Source organism: Phalangium opilio, unplaced genomic scaffold (genome assembly GCF_054372755.1).
Source record: "Phalangium opilio isolate 3A_F unplaced genomic scaffold, DU_Popi_V2 ptg000014l_1, whole genome shotgun sequence".
Lineage (NCBI taxonomy): Eukaryota > Metazoa > Arthropoda > Arachnida > Opiliones > Phalangiidae > Phalangium > Phalangium opilio.
The window spans coordinates 2,340,166-2,358,793 of record NW_028324149.1 but is presented as its reverse complement, the minus strand read 5'-3'; the positions used below and the strand labels follow the sequence as shown (position 1 = coordinate 2,358,793).

General features: G+C 36.4%; 1 protein-coding gene across 3 annotated transcripts in view; it reads right to left on the bottom strand.

Moving 5' to 3' along the window:
* LOC149705056 (neural cell adhesion molecule 2-like) overlaps positions 1-18,628 on the bottom strand; it is a 160,554-nt gene that overhangs the window by 105,651 nt on the left and 36,275 nt on the right. Inside the window, exon 1 of one of the 3 annotated variants that reach the window (XM_089865226.1) lies at positions 1,368-1,614. The exons of 1 other annotated variant lie outside the window; for it this stretch is intronic. In XM_089865226.1, the coding sequence (XP_089721352.1) occupies positions 1,368-1,500 (133 nt within the window). In that variant the 5' untranslated portion in view covers positions 1,501-1,614. Of the gene's footprint in view, positions 1-1,367; positions 1,615-18,628 lie in introns of those variants that run through there. One more of the 3 variants, XM_089865225.1, reaches the window with a different exon arrangement.

Genomic DNA, 18,628 nt, shown 5'->3' with positions numbered 1-18,628 from the left:
TAATACCTTAAGTATTTTTGAGCAAAAACCCTGGGAGAGTTGAGGACAGCTAGATCATAGCAATCGATAAAAATGTTAATAGCTTTGGTGAAAAAGATAAATTTTAAGAGAAGACAGCCCATTTTGATATATTTTATAATTATTATTTTAATATAAGTTCATAAGATATATTCCATAAGTTTGTCACTGTTTACTAACTGGAGCTTGTCTTCAAGTAGGCCATAGATTCTGGGTAAAGCGACGCCTGGTTTTGGCGCTGTCAAAGGCTTAGAACAGACTAAATAGGACCTAGATGGACTGCAAAATTAACCACCGAGTGTAGGACTTCAATTCTCGCTTTTCGTTCTCGAGCTGTAAGTCTCTCAGTAGCATTACGAAGTATAGGTAGCGTCATACTAACGTAACTAACATATCTTATAAACTTATGTTTAAATGTATTTAAAACCAAGTGTGATTAAACGTGAAGTGGAAATATGGATGGCAAAATCAAATTTACAAGAAAGGATAATGAAAAATTTACTAAAGGGATCACGTGACTGACACAGTGTAGTACTTCAATTCTTGCTTGTCGTTCTCCCAGAACTAGTTATCTCGAGTTGTAGTCTCTCAGTAGCATTACGAAGTATAGGTAGTGTAATACTTATGGAAGGAACATATTTTATAAACTTATGTTAATACTCAAATTAATTCTTGTAGGATGGTTAAATTATTAAGTAACGGGGAAAATTATTCATTCGAAACAAAGCCATCCCATATCTTTGTAGATAGATATTCGGAGCAGACCAATGTTCAGACGTAAGTAAAAATACGAAGTACCGGGCGTAAGAAGAATTAGGAGAGAAAGAGAGAGAGAGAGAAAAAAATAGGAATTAGGCAATCTTTCTCAGTTTCCTTTCGTGTCGTGTTCATTCGGCCGAGGTTGCTTTCATTGATTAGTCAATAGTAATTCTTTCACCCTAAGTTGCCTATATGGATGTCCACTCTACTTGGTGGAATAGTGAACTAAGTTATTATACGCTTATTCGTAAGGGTAAGAAGGCTATACTGGTCATCGGTTCTCCGTGCCTTTAGCTTAATTAATCCGGTCGTAATTGACCGTAGCGTTCTGGGGTTGCAGACCAGTTAATTAAAACCGATTTCTTTATCATTACGAAGCCAGTTGGGGCCAACGTTGGACAACTAGAAACGGTTGGTTGTGTTAAGGGGTTTTTAGATGCTTGTAGTAGTCCAAACGTTATGTTAAGCTCATAATGATTTGTTATATTCATAGATTTATTGTTAACTCGTTTCAATTTTTAGTTTAAAAGGTCAAAAACAATTGTAACGAAACCCATCTGAAATGTTTAGAGGTTATAATGAAAACTCACCACAATAGTTGAGTTTGAAACAACGCCATAACAATTTCGGCATCATCGCGCACGCTATTGCAATCCAATAAGGTCTACTTAGAGCACACCCAAACCACTTCTTCAAATTATTTTTGTTAAATTCCACAATCATCACGAGCTAATCTAATTTGAATCACAAACTATAGCACTTAATTTAAATAATCACAATAATTTTGAGTAATTACCGCTAATTATTTCAACAATATAACAACGAATAATAATTGTACAATACTGCATCCCGGGTAACATGAACATGGCAGAAATTATAAAGCTAAACTCGCGAAGCACTAATCGCCTATGCACTGCTTCAAGACGCATGTAAAATATTTTTGTAGTTTATTAACAGATACTTTGGGTGATCTGCATTTTTATTATTTTTTTTAGAAATAAAAATACTTTAAACAAATGGATGTAATTTCTTTGAAAAGTTGGAAATGCGAGGTAGAACAATCTATATTGTAGCCTGTAGATGAAGCTGGGTTTGAAAGTGGAGTAAATCCTTGTCGGCATTGGAGTGGAAAAAGGTGTGGGGGAGGGGGAAAAGGGCCAAGGGGCTTTTGACTTCTCATTTCAATGCGAGTCTTATTCCAAGTCCTCCAATAAGAAGGATGGATTTAAAACAGTCTCCAACAGTCACCGTCCAAAGAAAAAGAAATGAATTGAGAAAAAGTCGCGCCAGTGGCTACCCACTTTTTAGGACCCTTTCGGCTTGCCAAGGCCTAGAGACAGATGAGGGTTTTAGCCAGAGGGTTATCAGGCGAGTTTTCTCTTTTTTGTTAAACTCTACAAAGATTTACGGGTTTCTTTAGTTGAAAATATTACCATAAGCATATGATATTCTCCGTAAGTATGAGTAGAAAGGTAAAGGGTGTCACGTGGCAGGGGTATTTCTCATAGAGGGCGTTTGCCTCCTGGTGACAAATTTGATTTCCTGCGATATATTTCAACCCAGGAGGATGGAACTCGTTCCGGGAGGGGAAAATAGCTTGCCAATAGTACATAAGTCTTACACCCATGCGTGGCAGTGTGAAAAAGTGGGCATACGCTTTAACTGCTGCCTAGTGGACGAAAATCAAATCATATTTCTTGAGTCCCCTACTCCCCCCGCCCCTTCTCTATGACCCTGAGAAAAAATTTTGAATTCTAACCGTCCGTCTGCTTCACTCTTCAGTAAGTTCAGTGTTTGGATGTCTTCTATTCGTTTCATTTCGATTCATTAAGTTTTAATGATTAAGTAGTAGGCCTATTTAGTTTTAATGATAAGTAGTATTTAGTTTTAATGATTAGTAGTATTTAGTTTTAATGATAAGTAGTATTTAGTTTTAATGATAAGTAGTATTTAGTTTTAATGATAAGTAGTATTTAGTTTTAATGATAAGTAGTATTTAGTTTTAATGATTAGTAGTATTTAGTTTTAATGATAAGTAGTATTTAGTTTTAATGATAAGTAGTATTTAGTTTTAATGATAAGTAGTATTTAGTTTTAATGATAAGTAGTATTTAGTTTTAATGATAAGTAGTATTTAGTTTTAATGATAAGTAGTATTTAGTTTTAATGATAAGAAGTATTTAGTTTTAATGATTAAGTTGTATATAGTTTCGTGGAAGAATGAAGTATTGTTGCTTTCAAAACTGCAATAGTGACTCTAGATGCCAAAGATAGAGTTTTATTCCCTGTACCAAAACCTGGTAGAAATTTTGAAAAATGCATTAAATGGATTAATGTTATTAACCGCCCCGATATAACGGTTGATAGTCTCAAACTTCATAACCGAGAAAAAAAAAAACAATCCAAGGAAATAACTAACAAAGCGCTCGATAGGTGGTGCCACTATCTTATGCCCACCTTTTTACACTGCCAATCATGGCGCACCCGCTCAGCTCTCTTTTCCCCTCCCGGAACGAGTTCCATCCTCCTAGTTTCAACGCGTACCCCGACTTGAGTTCTAGACCAAGGAAGGAAATCGCAGTAAGCCACGCTTTATTTCATTTAAGAGGAACTTTAAAAACGTAGATGGCGTATCAGTCTCATTAATTTTGTTTGGCATAGAATACAAGACACTATGGCAGACCCATACTTACGCATTATGGGATTATGATATTACTGTATCGTTTTTTTAATTTAAAACACGGTCGGTTTTCATGAAAATTTCTGTAAAAGTAAGGCTTAACATCTATTCAGTAGCAGACGACGGAAACTATAAGGGATAGGTACTTATGCCATCTTGCGTGACTTGTTTTAAGTTTCACCGGATGTATTTTGGATGGAATACGAAAAAAGGAGTTAGGGACGAGGGGGTCTTCTTGCCCCTGGGGTCTAAAGGCGCTTGGGGAATTTGATAGCTGGACCCCTTCATGGAAAACGATGGGAAAAAAATAAAAAATATTTTAGCTAGAGTTAGTCGAGTGCTCGCGTGTGCATATACTAGAAAATAACAATATAGATTTTTACCCTCTCTCTCTTGAGAGAGAGAGAGAGAAAGAGTCCAGCCTTTTTCCAGGATGGACTACGGTCAATGTACATAGTCTATGCATGATGTGTATTTTGTTTATTGAAAGTAGAGTCCCGCGTGCAAACGGAACGAACGTCTTGTAGAACCCCGCATTGCAACAGAAGGAATTATTGAGTTTCCTTATACAAAGGTTAATAGATGATATGGTTGGTAGTATTGATTGGAATTATATTATAATTCATGGAAAATTTCATATTTTCAAGAGATAACTCCACATTCTTAAATGGTACACACTGATCTACTCAAATTCTACAGAATTCTCATTTCAAAATTCCCTTATTCTTTCCAGGGAATTTCCCTGACCATTTTAAATCATTTTCCCTAACAAATATTCCCTCTTTTATTTGTTGAAAAGTCATACTATCGCGGTTAAAAATGACTAGTGCCACAATCACTTGAACTACAGAACCAGTTTAGGGTCTGGATGGATTTTCCAAAACCGATTTAACCATATCATCTAGGTTTTTGGGATTTTTACTTGGACTGGCTGGTTCTTATCCCTTTTGGCTATCGCAAACTCGAGAGATTTGGGTAGAAGAAGGCTTCTTATTTCTCTTTTTTTTTCATCCAATAGGAAAAACATTCTCCAAAAGCTAAGCTCGGAAAGAAAGTTCAATTTCTTTATAAAACTCCCTAGCTTTTGAAGTCCCCCCTCTACCCCCCCCCCCCCCCGAAAAAACCCAGGACCCACTCTTGAAGCTCTCGGTAATATTTGGCCAAAGAGCAAATAGCCTTTCCGTTAGATTGACTCGAAGGATTCTTTAGATGACCTTGCATTAAGAAAGGTCAATACGAATATGACCATTTTATTATATAAAGAAAAAAAAATACCGGACTGGATCGATTTGGTTGGAGGATTCTATTATACTATGAAATATTTTATGAACTTCAAAATAGACCCGTGCTGGAAAAAAACCCGATGTTAAAGTCCATAGAAATTTTGATGGAATTTTGGAATTGAGTATCCATCGATATTACTTTAGTTGAATAATTCTGCAATAAATGTTTTTATTTAAAAGAATCAATTTCAAATTTGATTTTAAGTTACTTTCATCAATAGAAAGTTAATTATGTTTTTAATCCTCGCATGCTGTAAGAAAAACATAGTTCGAAGCGCGCAGGCGTGAAAATGTATTGTAAGAGCTATTGGAGAGGGTAATTACTTAATTACTTTCTTTTCGACGCTATAGGGTACCACGTGGCATCCTACATATAATTTTAAGCTTCCGATACGAGGAAATGATAAAATTCACGTGTTTCTAAGAATCTTAAACCCTAAAACAAAAGACTGAATAAAATTCATCAGTTTTCTCGAGAAACTATATAGAACCAATAACGAACGAGTGTACTTTTCTTTCGTTAAGCCTAACTAGAATTTCGAAGCGATAAAACTTTCTTAGAATATAAAACTTTGGCCTTCTCTCTCTGTTTTGGTCCTCGTTGGCTCTCATATAGAAGCGTAACGTCACCCGCGCATGCAGTTTGTGGGATTAAACCACAGTATTTCTCTGGAAGGGCGAACAATATCGCTTGACACCGGGCAAAAACCCGCGAAAAACCCTTTATCTCCCATTAAATCGGTGTAAAGTTTAAATTGGCCGGCGTTATAGATTGGGATGTGCACTAATAAGCGTATACGATATAGAAGAACGTGATGTCTAAGGTTCCAGAAAAGTCTTCGCAAACTCTTTTAAACTACAAGGGAGACGGTTACTATCGTACCAGCGTTATCGAAGAAATGGTTAAGAAACTAAAGTATAAAATATCTAGCAAGGTAAGGCTGGTGTATGTCAAGGAGTTTCAACCAACCATTTCAATCAAATAACTGCGCGTCGTTTATTGCCCGGGCAGAGCAGTTTTACAATAAACTTTTGGGAGGGGATAGGACCGAGATTTTGAAGGGACTCGGGGCATTAACTAAATGGCTAAAAGAGCCCTGAGCAAGTTTGCTCCACGATATACTGAACTGATTGTTTGTTCATAGTAAAAAGTGGAACGGTGGTAAAGTAACAAACTGAGGTTTAGTTAATCACAGACTGACGCGTTGACGTAATCCCCGTACTATCAAGTACATTCCTTAAAAACAGTGAACTATAACAATAGACGGGCCATTTCGATAGAAACCTTTTTGGTGAATATGGCATAAAAGGTCCTCCAAGATGTCACGAAAATGGGATAAATATTCTTATAGTAGTGGCAGTAGACGTTATCTACGCGTATATTCCGATACAGCGTCAAAGGTAGTTATCTGTCACTTCCCAATGGAACCGGGCCGTACACCATTTTGATTAAACACGTGCGGGAGCTACGAATTTTTGCAAGCATATTGTAAATGATATACGACTAGTACGATGAAAGGCGTAACGCGATTTAGCTCAGACATTACGTGAAAATGGTCGTATATAGGAGGGTTTATACTGGCAAGAGCCACCTTCCTCATTAAAGGACATTCCGAGACTTTCTCGACGGTGTCCCTTTGGAGGGCAAGGAGCAAATCTTTCCCTCGAAGCTAGTAAGGGGCATATCGGAATGCGCGTGTGGGTGGTAAGCCTTGTCAGTGATGCCGAAATTGGCAGACGCTGCTATGGTGACAACGAATACCGGAGAACTGAGACACTAAGAGTTAGAGGAAGCGAGGGGAGGGATGGGGAAGAGAGGGCATCCAAACGACAGACGGAATGATTAAAGAAGGCAACGCTTCGATGCCTGCAACCCAGTACTGTTCCTTCTTCCAACACGCTTAAACCGTCTAACCGAGCTGGTGCTAATAATTACGGTAACCTAAATTACAATTTGATAAATTAGGCCTTGCAAAGAATTGTAGATGTCACTAAGTATAATGTGTGTGATACAATAACTAGTATTTTAGAAACTACGAAAGCCGAGTGACCAACAGATTTGAGGTTTGTTAATTGGCTAGGTGTTACATTTTATTTTCATGGTAAATATGGCTAAGTAGGAGATATTTGAATTCAGTGACCTTGCGAAGGTCATGACGGATGGATCACAATTTTAATAATGTACTTTTTCATACAATTGGAATGACTCTTAGATCATCTTTACGTTTTGACAACATAACCACTTCGACTCAAATCTAAGGTGATCACCGGTCTTTACATTTGGTAGCCGCGAATCATCCAAGATGGATCAAGTGACGTCCAAGTAAGTCTTGGGTCGCGCGCGCGCGAGTAAGATCTACATTCTAAGGAAAAGTATAGAGGGATCGGGAGGCCGATAAACTTGTCAAGCTCTTGACAAATTAGGACAATAAAGTCATTACAGCACCCCTCGTATTCAACGTACGTCCCAGCACCCCAATAAGATAAATGACGGCTGCAGCATCCCTGGCCAAGCTATACCCAATAAAAACCTTGGCTGCGCTAATAGTAATAGGCTGTTAAGAATTTTTGACATATACGGGGCAAAACAACCAGAACTGGCTTTATTAGTAAAAGCCCCGTGATATGTTCCTTAAACAATGGGGTTAACAGGTTTCTTAGAAAGATCTTCTATATAATATCTACGTCTTTTTAGAACTTCACAAACTTTGGGTGACCTTTCTTAATCATTATATTCGAGCCAAAAATCTCCATGAGGCTGTATTCGTTGCTACGTAATCTTTCTTGTCATTACTTGAACTGAACTGAACTGAGTAAACGGATCTCCTTCCGGTATACAATTTACGAGATTGATCTTTTATAAGACCACGACGTTACGTTATAGCAAACTGTAGAAAACCCCCTGGATTCGAGACAAAGAACTCCTTTAGTGATGTATATTGTACCTCATTTTTCTTTCGGTTCAAGAAATTTCTTTCTTACTTTGAAAAAGGAGAAAAAAAGATCTTTTTGGTGTCAAATCAGGCATTGAAACCCCTGGATATTAATTTTAGAAAAGTCGACTTCAAGAGACTTGGGGGACGAAAAAGAAAAATTCCTCATTTGAGCCATTTAATTCGAAGAAATCATTTCGCGGAAAACTATGGACCCTGAGAAAAAGTACCGAGCAATTTGTCAAAAGATCTAGGGACATTGTATTTTATTAACAAGTTTTCAGTGCGACATTACAGAGTTCTCGAGGTCGAAGTGGTCCTGCCTTCTCACGGTAGATAATGAAATAAGTTTGAACCAGATGTGACGAGTTTACAAAGATTTAAGATTATTATCGCTCATTCGAAAAATGTATTTCTTTCAGATAATAGACTTCTGTTAATATTAAATTGAGAGGTATTTTCCCCAGATGTATTGATTAGATGCCAGCACGATTATCGTTCATGAAAAAAAAAATACAGATAAAAAAACATCAAAAAATAATAAAACTTAAACATTTATTCGTGACCAGTGGTATAGAAGTCCGAAGAGAGACGAGTCAAGCCATGGGAATTCGTGGGCGAATCAATTGTAGCAAAATATAGTAACAATGGCTTCTACTCAGACTCTGAGAGTTCATTTACTATACCGTGACCCGATAAAATCTCAAGACCTGGGAGGCCATATAGGCAGGTGTTAACAAGAGGAATTAGGGAGTAACGTGCTGAGTTAAGCCGTTTGATATGTTCGTATCATAATTTCAGGACTCGACGTTAAAATACACGATATCCGAATTACGCGATATACCGATTTCGTATATACAGACCGTTTGTTTCAACCTTAACTTCTTTGGAGTGATTGCGTTAATAATAATGTTGATAAAGGCACGAACAATATGGCTAACTCGTTTTATTGAAAGAGTCTATAGATTGTAAAGGGTATGATAGCTTTGGCAGCACTCACGTATGAGATCCTGGTTTTAAGTTAAACAACGTGTACATTTGTAAACTTAACAAAATTTAAAGGTACACTAAAATATATATTATTTATCTGCGCATGCCTGTTGGAACCGTATGGACGAAACACTTTGAAATATTGGATTTGAAGAATAAGTTTTTCTAAAGAAGTACCTATACTTATTTACTTATTAATGCGTCAAGTATCCCTTTAAAGTCATTTCTCTGATCTATAGTATAAGGTCGATGTTTCAACAAATATTTATTTTACCAGGTGGTTCGTATATTTCGGTAAAACACACAATAATAATCGATGTAACTAAGACAGGGGGGGTCAAACATTGAATGCATCTCGCTGCTTTTTGGCGCCTGCGCTCTAGGCGTTTTGGGTCCAGAGAGTGGGCAGTACCGCCTATGGGTCAAGCCCCTTGTATGTCTCCATATTGAGTGTTGACTACCCCCTTTTAACCTAGATCGAAAACTAGGTCTTATTTGTTTTTATTAAAATCATAAATTCCAGAAGACAAATACCTTAAATTGATTTAGACCTAAAAGTTTTATGTTAAAATCAAAATTAAAACTTAATTCCCAATAAATTATTCAGTTGTACATCGAAAGTAAATTCTAATTGACTAGAGATTCATATAAACCCGTTTTTATTTTAAAAGTCTAGGCTTAGTTTGAAATATATATGTATATAAAAAATAAATTATTTAATTTCATAATGATTTTTTGAATGAAAAACCGATAAGAAACGGTCGTTTTAACAATTTCCTAGTATAAAAATTTCTTTAGCGCTATAAACTAGCTTTTACCGTAATTAAATAAAGCTTTTTAATTAAAAATATGTATAATAGGCCAAAATAATGTAAATAAAACGATCTTTTTTCCTTTTTCAGTGTTATTTCTAGAGAAGCTTTTAACGTAATTGGAAATATTTGGTTAAACGAAAAACTATGTGTACTTTTTAAAGTAAAGATGGATGTTTATAGAAAACGTATTTGTTGAAATAATTCAATCGAACTTGATACGGACTACTTTCATTTCAATGGCGTTTATAATTGAGTATTACACCGCGCTATGTTAATCTAAACTATAAATTTCTCTCGTACCTCGTGGAGTGCTGTTTTAAGTGAATATTTCGAGAATGATGTTTGCACCAGAGTCGAGCGAGGTCTTAAATTTTTCCCCATAAATGAAACTCGCCTCTGGAGATTTGTAAGAAATGTATGTATATATATATATATATTCCACCAATAAGAGTTAAGCCTGGTTAAGCCAAATAAACCACAAAAACTAATATTTTCCTTATCATAAATATTTCATTACTGCCATGAATATTTCACTAATCACCACTTTCCGACCCTGTAACTGCCCTAAAATTTAAACAATTTGGTTGAAATTTTATATACTTCTTTATTATAGTCTTTAGTATCGCTGATTTTGGTTATAATCGACGGCCATCTTGAAAAATGGCGGACGAAAAGGTAAGTTGGAAGCTAAAAACATGGTTTTCTCTATATTCAAGGAGCTATTATGAATAAACCTTTAAATCTAACCCGGCTACGATTCGAAATCTCCAAAGGTTTAAAGTCAAAGACGATGTAGCACTTTTATAAATTGTGAAACATTATCGATTGAAATACTAGATAACTTCCGGGGCTTATATATTTAAATTGAAAAAAATAAAATAAAATATACTTCCAAATATATCTTCCGTAAACAGAGTGAATAATTTACAATTATTTTACGTGTATATCTTTGATACCTATGATATACCATACTTTCATTTCTTTTCCACTTTGAATGTAGAACTCCAAATTAGAAATGATTTTCAGATCTGATTTCTCGCCAAAAATCAAAAAATGAATAAAAATTAGATTTTTGTCGCAGGAAGTTAAGCCTAACTACTTCCTGAATTTCTTCCCGTTTTGTGAAGAGGGATTTCCTACGGAATTACAAATTAGAGTGGGACCTAAAACTACTCGAACCCTTCTTTTTTTTTTTAATTACATTTAAAACGTTTCGAATTCGCGATTTCAATTAACGAAAAATGTCAAAAACAATTTGTAGTTTGCCCTAATTTAGTAATTTCTTTTAGCAAATGTCCAAGATAATCACGACACTTGAGACAATATATTCCTCCTTCGTTGTATTTATATATCAAATTCCAAATTTCATGAAAAATTCATAACATTTTCTCCTATTTTATTTGCATTGACCAAATATTGTAATATTATTGAATTATTAAGCCTGAAGACGGCCGTTAGATAGCGTTAAGATTAAGATTGGAACCCTTCCGAATTTCATGCAAAATTGAAACTAATAGGCTATAAAATAAGCGCATTTGCGGGGTTCAGCTCAGCTTATCAATATTCATTTATCTCATAAATTCAAAAGTTGGAAAAGCATATCTCTCTCTTTATTTAAAAATTAAGCATTCATATAATCTTAACTTTGGGCAAAATTTGCATATTAAATATATTTATTTATAACTCGAGAAATTTCAATATTTGGAAAAGCACTCGATTCTATATTGACCCGGGCCTAAATTGCTAAGAGACATAAGATTATAATTTCCGTAAGTTTTACACCGGTAGTTAGAGAATAGAGACGTAGAAGCGACAACTGGCGAGGGGTTCTCTAGGATGTGTCTAGAGAGAAATGGCAGCGTTATAACGTGGCAACATCTAATAATACAGTAAAAGTCAGGTCCTGCCAAGCAGCGCGTACAGTTATAGTTGTCACAAGTTGTCAACTGAACCTAAAATCAATTGACACTATAGTATTTCGGCATGGTGGAATATACTTTGGTTTAAATGTCAAGAGACCTTGTTTTTCGCTGTAGATCAAAAGTCTCCGGCGCGTGTGACACATTACATCACGTGACAGAAGGGGAAGGATGTCGGATATCCCTTTTCCTGCCAACTTAATTTATATACCGCCCCGATATCACTTGTCAGCGAGTAGTAAGGCAATCCTACGGGTTATTATTCCATAGAAATACAACGCGAAATAGTTAAAATAACGCTGTAAACTAAGATGGAAATTCGAATCAACTGTGAAAATTCAACTACGCAATCTGACAGTCGAAGAAAGCAAACATACACGCGCAAAAATAATCTCACTATAATTTTTACTTTAAGAATGTACCAATACCAAAGTTCTACCGCAGTTATATTACGTTGATTGTGTGGGAAACCGCGTTTACAGTGGTAAATTCTTACATTGAAAAATCACGCGATATTTTTCTAAGTTTGAAAACATTTTTTCTTGGAAGTTGAAGATTTTTCAGGGAATCTTTTTTTTATTATTATTTGAAATGTGACATGGAATATAAAAGTTGACATTGCAGCTTATTGCTTTATAGGTAGCCCCTCAAAATGATAGGGGTGCTTTCGTCTATACTGTGTTTCACTGTTTTTTTCAAAGGGGACAAGCGTAAAAAAATTGGTATTCTTTTTATTTTTGACTTGAATCCCCTGGTTTCTAAGATATGGTTTTCAAATTACGATGTAATTTAAGAAGTAAACATCTTAAAGTAATTTAAGAGATTTTAATTAGCAAAGTTAAACGGTTTGATCGGTGATAATGTAAGAGAGATAAGGGCAAATTCAATTTTCAGATTCAAATTCCTATACCTAATTTTTCCCAGGTTTTTCCCTGGCTATCTTATTTATCTCTTTAGTGTTTTACTTCAGTTAATGGACTTTAATGATGGCCTAAGTTACATTGGCGAAATTTAATTTCATTTAAATTGAGTTGAAAATATGCCCGAAATGGATTCTTTTGGTTGAAATGGGAAAACAAAAACTCAAAAAAAAAAGATACCTTTTTCACGAATTTAAAATTTCCAACACAAAAAAAGAACACACATATATATCAAAATAATGGAAATAAACCCGAGAGATTTCTCCAAATTTTGGTTTTGCACGAGACATGGGAACACAGCCTTCTTAAATAAGGCCTAAACACGTGACATACCTTTAAAACAAGGCATTTCTTAAACACAAAATGCTAAAAGATCGAGGCCTAAGTTTGAGAAGGCAGTGCTTAGCGTAAAAATGAAATAAATAAAAAGTGGGTTTTTTTTCTTCGGGAGTTTTACTCGGGTATCATCCGGTGGAAAAATATTTGCTTTATCTGGTAAGGGTTACCCGAGGGACACAAGAACGGCGAAAAGGGATTTTATCCTAAAGCCGTTGTTTCTTAAAATTGGCTTAGGCTAGACGGATATAATGTCCGAGGAAAAAAAAAATAAAGCTTTTCTTGATTTAGTTACGCCACTCTGTGAAAGGATTTAGAATGCACGCGCGCACGCGCTATACACTTTGTCAACCCGATCACGCGTTTACAGGAAAAGTAGAACTTCAAAGGAAAGTAAACGAATATATATGGTAGATATATGAGAAATATTGAAGTATCGATCAAATATGACTTTAGAATCGATCGTGCATCGGGAGAATCGATCAAATATCGAGAGAATCGATCAAATATCGAGAGAATCGATCAAATATCGAGAGAATCGATCGTGCATCAGGAGAATCGACGAATAACCGACGATATATCAGGAAAATCGATCAAATATGAGTTAAGGATGGATCGTGAATCAGGAGAATAGATCGTGCATCGGGAGAATGGATCGTGCATCGGGAGAATCGATCATGCATCAGGAGAATCGACAAAATAAGTAGAATAACCGACGATATATCAGGAAAATCGATCAAATATCAGGAGAATCGATCAAATATCAGGAGAATCGACAAAATAAGTAGAATAGCCGATGATATATCAGGAAAATCGATCAAATATCAAGAGAATCGACAAAGCAAGTAGAATAACCGATGATATATCAGGAAAATCGATCATAAAAATAATTGTGACGATACACATACAAATTCAAAAACATATTTACCCTACGAATAAAAAAATTTAATTGGAATTAGTAAGTTTAAGTTATTTCACTGGCATATAATTACATTTATAAAACGATATCGAATTCAGTATTAAAAAAAAACCCCCTTACGAATCCCAAATTCCCAAAATCACTCTCTCAACTTGAGAGAAATGAGAAGAACTCATTCCTTTCAAAATATTCAAGTCTTTCGTTTATACGACCTTTTACCCCTTAAACTATCCCCATAAGGCGGTTGAGGGTGAGAGTGTACTCGGCTAGCTAGTAGGGGGACATCATGACGGAGGTCATTACCATGGTGAGGCGCGAGCCCTGGCAGAGTTCCACATCGTCCAGACCCCGCACTCGGCATACAGATCTTGATCCCATTGGCGAAGATTTGCCTCTCGGTGGACCTTAAGAGGCGAGAATCTGAGAATCGACTTTCTGGAAAACCCCGAATATCCTCTTTGCCCGAAGAAAACCGATTCACTGGCAAACGTATCCGGATAGAGAGAGAGAGAGTGGGACGTACGTAGATCTAGAGTTCTAGACTATTCCGTTTTCTAGCATCGGCTACAAGCGCATTGCCTAATAAAGATCTTCACTGCCTTTATAGCTTTCACGTATTACCCGAAATTTTCCTTTTTCTTTTTACCCTTTCCGAAGTTTAAAGGTTTTCCAGGTTATTGCATTGAAAATCGATACACTAGTCAGGTTTTAAAACATTGTAGCCTTCGTCGTTGGAAATTTTGTGAACTAAGCTAACTTATCCCTGTCTTTGTTAAAGTTCCAAGACTTATACTCTAACATTTTCAGCCCATTTTTAAATTCCCTGACCCGTGTTTAAAACCGGACTAAAATCAAACTCTAGCTGACTTCGTTAAAATCCTTGACTTATCCCTGATATTTAAAAATTTTCCGGAAGTCATCCCATCAGCTGTCCCGCGCGTTTAAAACGTTCCCGAATGAACTCATTTTTAAATTGTTTGTTTCCCCTTGTTTTATCGTTTCATCTCATTTCTTGGTTGTGGCTTGTAAAGCCCAGCAAAGGCTTAGCATGAACTCTTAGTAGAAGGGTCCATGGACCAAGTAGTACTAGAGTACATTGGAAGGTACAAAAATCTTCTTCAAGCGAATCCAGACAGTATCCATTGGGCCCTGGCCTAACTCCGCGCTTTCTACGCGTCAACCTCGTTTCCGTAAATCCCGGGAGGCTGTAGCCCCTCGATCCTCACCCTATCAACCCCTTTTCCATGATAGAGGAAGGGCCAATGGGGTGGGGTGCCGTGGGGGGAGGTGGTACAGTCCATTGGCAATCGATACCCCCTTAAAGGCTCGAATAGTCTTGGACTAAGCCTTTAGCCTCATTTCAGGTCGAGGTGTCGAACGCTTAATGTTTTAATCTCGAATTTCTCTCGATCTAAGTCATTTCAAACTTTAATTTTGTAGAATGTTTTGGTTAACAAACTTCAAACTATACCGAATCAATATAAAATTCCAATGATTTTCATCCCATTTTAAAAACAGCTGTAGACTTATCCATGTTTTCCATATACCGCCTACTCTGGGAGACTTACAATTAAAGACCTATTTTGGTCTAAAAATAAAATTGTAGAGTAATTATCTTTACTTTACGCACACTTCTTTCTACCCATTAAATAGTAAATTTCCGCTAGATAGAGGCTTAATAACATTCTCAGATTGAAGTCTATTGATGACTGATATGTCTTAATTACTCCAAACACCTGACTGTTTCCTTGTTTCAATGGACAATGTTTGGGATCCCATATCTCCCTCTTTGGTGACACTTTGCCCTCACTCAGTTTGACCCGAGGTTTGACCCCTTAGAGAAGACGACACCCTTATATTTAAGGCAGACTTATCATAAACACTTTCTACATATCATCAACATGCAGTTGATTTACTCAGATTACAAATAGTTTACCTCACCTGACATGCCATATAATGGCAAGTATCCGTGCCCTTTCTTTTTTGGGGATTTCGTGTAGGGACGGGGGTCATTAGTTTTCCAACAGATTCATTAGTCAATGCCCGATCTATTACGGGGAACACCTATTCCTGGTACCAAAAGCGGGAGGATATAAAGTAAAAGAGACTAAATCGACTATCGATGGTTTCTGAACACCCAGGTTACTTTAAATTTGCTTTTAATTCGATCAACCCTTAAGAATAAAGTTAAAAGGCTCGATAGGATTATCCCTGAAGTTTTTACTAGATTCGGGTGTTACATTAATACGCCCACACTATTTGCAATATATAGAATAAAAAAAAATTATTAAACCAAAAAAAAAAAAAATCATTAAACAAGATCGCATGTATGATATAAGAAAACTTCAAAATAAAAATTGGATTGTTATTAATATTATCATAAGTTTATAAGATATGTTCCTTCCATAAGTATGACGACACTACCTATACTTCGTAATACTAGAGACTTACAGCTTGAAATAACTAGTTCGAGAACGACGGAAGCGAAAATTGAAGTCCTACACTCGGTGGTTCATTTTGCAGAACTTCCATCTTCCCATTTAGTCTGCATTACTAAGCCTTTGACAGCAGCGCCTCACCAGGAGTCGCTTTACCTCGAATCTATGACCTGCGTCACGTCATGACAAGCTCCATTTTTTTAGCCAGTGACAAACTTATGGAACATATCTTATGAACTTGTGTTATTATTTAAAAAAATTAATAGCTAACTTCAAGATAATTTTTGTCCCCTCAAGATAGTACCTCACCTGACCTCTTTGACATTACGACTGACCTTGATATACCAGAAAAATAAAATACAGATTCTAATCTTACGAAGTGAGGTGCACTTTAGAATTTTTCACATCAATAAACCCAGAAACCCTATTGTATGATCGCATCTTTTTCGATTTTAAATATTTACGTTCTAGTATAGGGGTTGATCATTTCTAAACTCTAAAGTCCGCTACATAGGTTGGACTCGGGTTCCACGAATAACTTTTCAGAAAACCTTTTAGAAAAAGGGGTGGAGAAGCTAATAATAGAAGGCTCTGATAGACTGTCTAACTCATTCGAAATTCTTTAAGGAAAGGCCCAAAAAATTTATTTTTAACAGGCTTAAAAACTGCTTTCCAAGACTCTTTTTTTCGGACCTGATATCCCATTTGGCAGGGATGGACTTTTTCGATAATAACCGTCAGCCATTTCATTCCAGACCCTTTTAATATATAAAATATTAATCGAGTTACAGTCTCGCAAGGCTTAAATTGAAATGGTTCCTTTACGAACGCTATCTTTTCAGCGAAACAAGGATTAACGAACCGTTACAGTACGAGTCTATATTTTTAAAGGAAAAAAAATCCCATATACGCGTTATAAGCATAACCCTATGATACTTTCTATAAGTGAAAGTTAAAAGGATATTTGCTACCTACGAACCGCGTCCTTTATAAAAGAGAGGGGATTCTAGTGGTTGCCGTTTTTCCAGTAGATGAGCGCCTCCTGGTGGAGGCTTTACCACAAATTAAACCATGATAACCTACTATGATCCTCTATCTCTAATCTCAACGCGTAACCCGACTGGACCAATCAAAGAATCACAATAAGCCGAAATTGATTAAAAGAAGATGGAGCAAAAGCCTCAAATTTTGTCTCGCCAATATACCAAAGGCCTTCCTGAAGACCCATACTTATGGAAAAAGTATTGGGCTATGATATTAGCTATAAGTACAAAATGGGGTAAAACCAAAAATTTTTTTGAGAAAAAGCACGAAGCTGTTACAAAGTACTATGTAAGCTATCTTGTTTATTTTATACTCAAAAGGCTTATATTGCTAAGTCCCCAAAAATAACACATTAAGGACTTTATAAGAAAGTTACCCTCGGATATAAGAAGAGCCATACTAACTATTAATTTTTAAGTTCTGTCCTTCGTTTCGTAACTGGATGGTTCCTTTTTGAATTGGTACAAACAAAGTGGATTTTAGAACCGAGATACGACACAATATTTGTTGCTATGAAAATAGCCATGTCCAGAATGTGACGAGAAAAACAGAACAACCCCTAAGACATTTCTTGCAAATTCAACAGCGAGGACCATTTCAGTGGGGGTAAAATACCTAAGTTGGTGCGGTATACATGTATAACTCGTGATTGCGGACAACATTGAGATAGTTTTAGGGTTGGTTGGAACGTTTATCTTAAGAATAGCCATTAAGGCGTATAAATTGCTCATAATAGCGGGTTTTAAGCCAAAAACAGTCCTCCAAATAGCCCGTTATTACGACAGGGAATCTTTTCCGTCCGACGTCGTCAGAGGTCGCTAGCGGTTTCCGCCGGAGACGCGCGCTTTTCCGAGTCAACGAACCTCCCTCAAAATTACGCAGTCTAGAGAACTTACAAACCCAATTACCTTTTATACAATTTCATAGAGAGAGACCCAGGCAATCGCAAACCTATTCCAGTCTAGCGTTATGGTTTAGTATATAGCCATGCCCGATGATATAGAAGAAAACTGAACGAAGGCGTAGTAAATATAAATGGTATAAAGGAACCGAGCCGAAACAGAGATGTTTAAGGGCCTGAGAATTATATTGGACGTAAGTTTATAAGTGATATGTTCCTTCCATAAGTATGACACTTCCTATACTTCGTAATGCTAGAGACTTACAGCTCGAGCTAGTCCAATTAGAACGACAAGCGAGAATTGAAGTACTACACAGGGTTTTTAGACTGTATTACTAAGCCTTAACAGCACCTCACCACCAGGCGTCGCTTTACCTCAAATCTATGACCTACGTCGCTTACAGACAAGCTTTGAGCAACCAGTGAAAAACTTAATGGAACATATCTCACGAACTTATGATTGGACCACTGGTACCACGTGAAGGATTGGTCCAAAAGGCTTGTACCGACATCTGTCGTCGAATTAAGAAGCCTAAATGTAATCGGTAATATTTTCTCTAATTTCGTAAATTCATGCGCAGTACTTGTAATATTCATTACGTTACGTTCTTTCCAATATAAAAACGAAGGAGAGATGTATACAACCTCATCTTCTCCTAATTTTATTGCTCCT